Here is a 4674-nt window from a genome sequence, read left to right as displayed (position 1 = left end):
TCCGTGTCCCTGCCTGTGCCACCTGCTCGTGCGAGGCAGGAGGAGCTGCAGCCCCTCGGGGGGCCTGGGCCTCCAGCTGGGCAGGGGAGGCACAGACCGGCCCCGCTGGGCGCTCAGCCCACGCCTCGCGAGGGACGGGCACCGGCAGCCCCTCTGCCGCAAGGATTGCCAGCCTGTGTTCCGTGCCTTCTCCCTGGGACAGCTCCAGCACGCTCAGCTCTTCCCACTCGTCCTCCTCCGGCCGCAAGGGCTTGACCTCCACGCTCTGGACGGTCATGTGTTCCCAGTCCAGCAGTGCCAGCTCCCTGTCGCTGTCGTCTTCCCAGCAGGACACCATGGAGGGTCTGTACTCTCCCCAGTCGGAAAACTCTTGGACAAAGGAGTCTTCGTCCTCGGACAGCTCTTGGGCAATGGAGTCTTCCCAGTCAGACAGGAGTTCTTGGTAGGCACTGAATTTCCTTTGGAAGTGCCCTTCCATGCTGGATCCTCCCGACTCGGTCAGTTCTGGGTAGCCACTGCCATTCCCTGGGGATTGCGCTTCCTCGCTGGATTCTTCCCACTTGGGCAGCTCTTGGGAGCTGCTGCCTTTTCCCTGGGACTGTTCTTCCTCGCTGGATTCCTCCTGCTTGGACGGTCCTTGGGAGATCTTCACTTCTCCGTGGGACAGCTCTCCTGTGCTGTCAGACAGCTCTTCCCAGTCAGCCAGTTCTTCGTGCTTCTTCTCTTCTTGCCACTGCTCTTGCTCCAGGTTTTCTTCCCAGTCCGACACTTCCCGGTAGCTCTTCACTTCTGCTGGGGACTGCTCTTCCTCCATGTATTCTTCCCAGTCGGACACTTCTTGGCATCTCTTGGATTCTCCCTGGGGCTGCTCTTGCTTGAGGTTTTCTTCCCAGTCAGACACTTCCTGGTAGCTCTTCCCTTCTCCTTGGGGCTCCTCTTCCTCGCTGTCTTCGTCCCAGTCGGACACTTCCTGGGAGCTCTTGCCTGCTCCAGGGGACAGCTCCTGCTCCCTGCGCTCTTCCCCTTGGCACACTTCTTGGGAAGTTTTCCTTTCTTCTGGGGACAGCTCTTGGTCTCCCTCATCCTCCCTCTGGGAAATCTCCTGGTCAACATAGTATTTCCAGTCCTGGCCCTCCCCAGCCAAGGCCCCCTCCTCGGTGCCTTGCCCTGACAGGAATGACCCCCTCTCTGCCTCCTCCTGCTGCTCCCTGAGAGCCTGGCCTTCCAGGCTGGCAGCTGAGGAGCTGGGGGGGCTGCAGGGGCTCTGTGGGGCAGGGACCGGGCTCCCTTCCCTGTCTGCTGTAATTGCTATTCCTGTGTCTGTGTCTGTGCTTTGTTCCAGGTCTCCCTGTTTTTCCAGCTGCTGTTCAGATCCCTGGATATCAACCTCAGTCTCGCTCAGGATTTCAGTGGGGATTTGCTGCTCTGTGTCCAGCATGGTCTGGCTGCCCTCTGAGGGGCTCTGTGGGGCAGGGACTGGGTTCTCAGTCCCTCCTGCTGCTTCTTGCATTTCTGCAGCTGGGCTTTGTTCCAGGTCTCCCATCAGCTGCTGCTCAGATCCCTGGATATCAAGCTCAACCTGGCTCAGGATCTCATTAGAGATGAGCTCGGCCATGTCCAGCAGGGCCTGGCTGCCCTCTGAGGGGCTCTGTGGGGCAGGCACCGGGCTCTGTGTCCCTGCTGATGGCACCAGCTCCCCAGAGGCTGCAGAACCTTCTGCCTTTGGCTCCTCAGGAGCCAGAGGCCCCTGGGGCTCCTCCTCCTCAGCAGCTCCGGCCGGGGCAGCAGCTGCCGGCTCGGCCTCCGTGGGACTCAGCGGGGCAGGAGCTGGGCTGGGCAGCTCATGGGCTGCCTCTGCTGCCACCTGTGTGCCCACGCTGCTGGCAGAGCTGGGCCCCTCCTGGGGAACAGCCTGGGGGTCCTCCTGCTTCCCTGGGCCCAAGGTCTCCTCAGAGAGATTGGAGGGGATGTCCTCTTCCCACGGGGACAGCTCTGGCTCTCTGACCTCTTCCCCTTGCTCAGGGCATGATTTCCACTCCTCCTCCCCAGCCGAGGTCCCCTCCTCAGTCTCTTGCACAGACAGCAGTGACAGCAATGACCTCCCCTCTGTGTCCTCCTGCTGCTCACTGGCCACCAGGACTTCCAGGCTGGAAGCCAAGGGGCTGGCAGTGGAGCAGGGGCTGTGTGGGGCAGACACCAGGCTCTCTCTGCTTTCTTCTGCTGGAACTGTTTCCACGTCTGCAGCTGTGCTTTGTTCCAGCTCTCCCTGTTCCTCCAGCTCCTGGCTGGATCCCTGCATCTCAAGCTCAGCCTTCCTCAGGATGTCAGTGGTGATGAGCTCGGCCATGTCCAGCACGGCCTGGCTGCCCTCTGAGGGGCTCTGTGGGGCAGGGACCGGGCTCTCTGTCCCTGTTGGTGTTATTTGCATTTCTGCAGCCCTGGTTTGTTCCTGGTCTCCCTGTTCCATCAGCTCCTGCTCAGATCCCTGGACCACAGGCTCAGTCTTGCTCATCTCAGTGGTGATGATCTCAGGTATGTCCAGGAACTTGGGAATGTCCAGGGCCTGGCTGCCCTCTGAGGGGCTCTGCAGAGCAGGGACCGGGCTCTCTGTCCCTCCTGCTGTTTCTTGCATTTCTGCATCTGGGCTTTGTTCTTGGTCTCCCTGTTCCATCAGCTGCTCCTCAGATCCCTGGATATCAAGCTCAGCCTTCCTCAGGATGTCAGTGGTGATGAGCTCAGCCATGTCCAGCACAGCCTGGCTGCCCTCTGAGGGGCTCTGTGGGGCAGGCACAGGGCTCTCTGTCCCTCCTGCTTCTTGCATTTCTGTGTCTGTGCTTTGTTCCACATCTCCCTGCTCCTCCAGCTGCTGCTCAGATCCCTGGATCTCAACCTCAGCCTTGCACAGGGTCTCAGTGGGGATTTGCTGCTCTGTGTCCAGCAGGGTCTGGCTGCCCTCTGAGGGGCTCTGTGGGGCAGGGACCGGGCTCTCTGTCCCTGTTGGTGTTCCTTGCATTTCTGCAGCCCTGCTTTGTTCCTCGTCTCCCTGTTCCATCACCTGTTGCTCAGATGGAATCACAGGCTCAGTCTCGCTCAGGATCTCAGTGCTGATGGGCTCGGGTATGTCCAGCACGGCCTTGCTCCCCTCTGAGGGGCTCTGTGGGGCAAGGACTGCGCTCTCAGTCCGTGTTGCTGTTTCTTGCATTTCTGCATCTGGGCTTTGTTCCACATCTCCCTGTTCCATCAGCTGCTGCTCAGATCCCTGGATCACAAGCTCAGCCTCGCTCAGGATCTCAGTGGGGATTTGCTGCTCTGTGTCCAGGAGGGCCTGGCTGCCCTCTGAGGGGCTCTGTGGGGCAGGCACAGGGCTCTGTGTCCCTGCTGATGGCACCAGCTCCCCAGAGGCTGCAGAACCTTCTGCCTTTGGCTCCTCAGGAGCCACAGGCCCCTGGGGCTCCTCCTCCTCAGCAGCTCCGGCCGGGGCAGCAGCTGCCGGCTCGGCCTCCGTGGGACTCAGCGGGGCAGGAGCTGGGCTGGGCAGCTCACGGGCTGCCTCTGCTGCCACCTGTGTGCCCACGCTGCTGGCAGAGCTGGGCCCCTCCTGGGGAACAGCCTGGGGGTCCCCAGCACTCATCGGGCTCAAGGGTTTGTCCCAGATGCTGGAACCCACATCAGCTCCCCCCTGAGACAGCTTTTGGTCACTCACGTCTGCCCTTGGGGGCAGCTCTTGGGCCCTGTACTCTTCTTCCTGGGCTTGCTCCTTGTCTGTCTCGTCTCCCACTTGGGAGAGCTCTGGATCTCTCTTGTCCTTGTACAGTCCATGGACTCCCACATCTTCTTCCTGCTGAGGCAGGTCATGGGATCTCGGACCTTCCTGCTGGGACAGCTCTTGGACTCCCAGATCTTCAAATTGGGAAAGTTCTTGATCTGTCTCTTCTTGTTCCTTTTGGGGCAGCTCTCGGATTGTCACACGTTCTTCCCATTGGGTCAGCTCGTGGTATCTCACACCACCTTCTTCCCATTCGTGCAGTTCCTGGCGTCTCACACTTTCTTCCCATTGGTACAGCTCTGGCTGTCTCCCCTCACGCCACTGGGAAAGTTCTCGGATTCTCATGTCTTCTTCAAACTGGGAGTCATCGTCTTCTTTTTCTTGGGGTCTCCTGGCTCCCTGTTGGGAGCATTCTTGAACTCTCACTTCTTCCCATTGGTAGAGTTCTTCGTAGAGTGTCTCATCTTCTGTCTCATCTTCAGTCTCCTCTTCTTCCCATTCGGTAACATCTCCATACTGGGAAAGGTCTCCATCGGTGTCGTCATTCCAGTCGGCATCGCCGTGGCCAAAGGACCCCTCCTCCGTCTCTGACAGTGGGAGGTCTGACTCGCCCACTGCCCCCAGCCACTGCTCACCGAGTGACTCGTCTTCCAGCCAGCTGGGCAAGGGGCTGGGGGGCTGGGATTTGGGGTTCCTTTTGTCCTCATCCATCTCCGTTATCCTCTGCTACAGAGGGACCCAGGCAGCTGCTGCCTCCTTGCAGAGGGGCTCTCCTGGTTGTGGGCACCCCAGGGCTCTGTTGCCCCTCCAACACCCGCGGGCAGGGCAGGGGCTGGGATGTCACAAGGGTCTCCGGGCACCCCCATGGCCGTGTCACAAAGGGCCCTGGAAGGCGCCCGTGTCACAAA

At 60.3% G+C, this 4674-nt stretch overlaps 1 protein-coding gene across 1 annotated transcript in view; it reads right to left on the bottom strand.

The window, feature by feature from the left end:
• The window catches only part of DONSON (downstream neighbor of SON), an 11831-nt gene extending 7354 nt beyond the window's left edge, over window positions 1-4477 (bottom strand). The window contains exons 1-2 of the mRNA XM_027908257.1: window positions 3246-4477; window positions 14-1361 (exon numbers count right to left, since the gene is read on the bottom strand). Of these exons, the coding sequence (XP_027764058.1) occupies window positions 14-1361; window positions 3246-4477 (2580 nt within the window). The remainder of the gene's footprint in view (window positions 1-13; window positions 1362-3245) is intronic.
• Window positions 4478-4674: the final 197 nt, after the last annotated feature.

The sequence above is a fragment of the Empidonax traillii genome, unplaced genomic scaffold, assembly GCF_003031625.1.
Source record: "Empidonax traillii isolate 1590-97213 ecotype Southwest subspecies unplaced genomic scaffold, ASM303162v1 scaffold1668:size145401, whole genome shotgun sequence".
Classification (NCBI taxonomy): Eukaryota; Metazoa; Chordata; class Aves; order Passeriformes; family Tyrannidae; genus Empidonax; species Empidonax traillii.
This window is presented reverse-complemented; position numbering and strand designations above follow the sequence as displayed.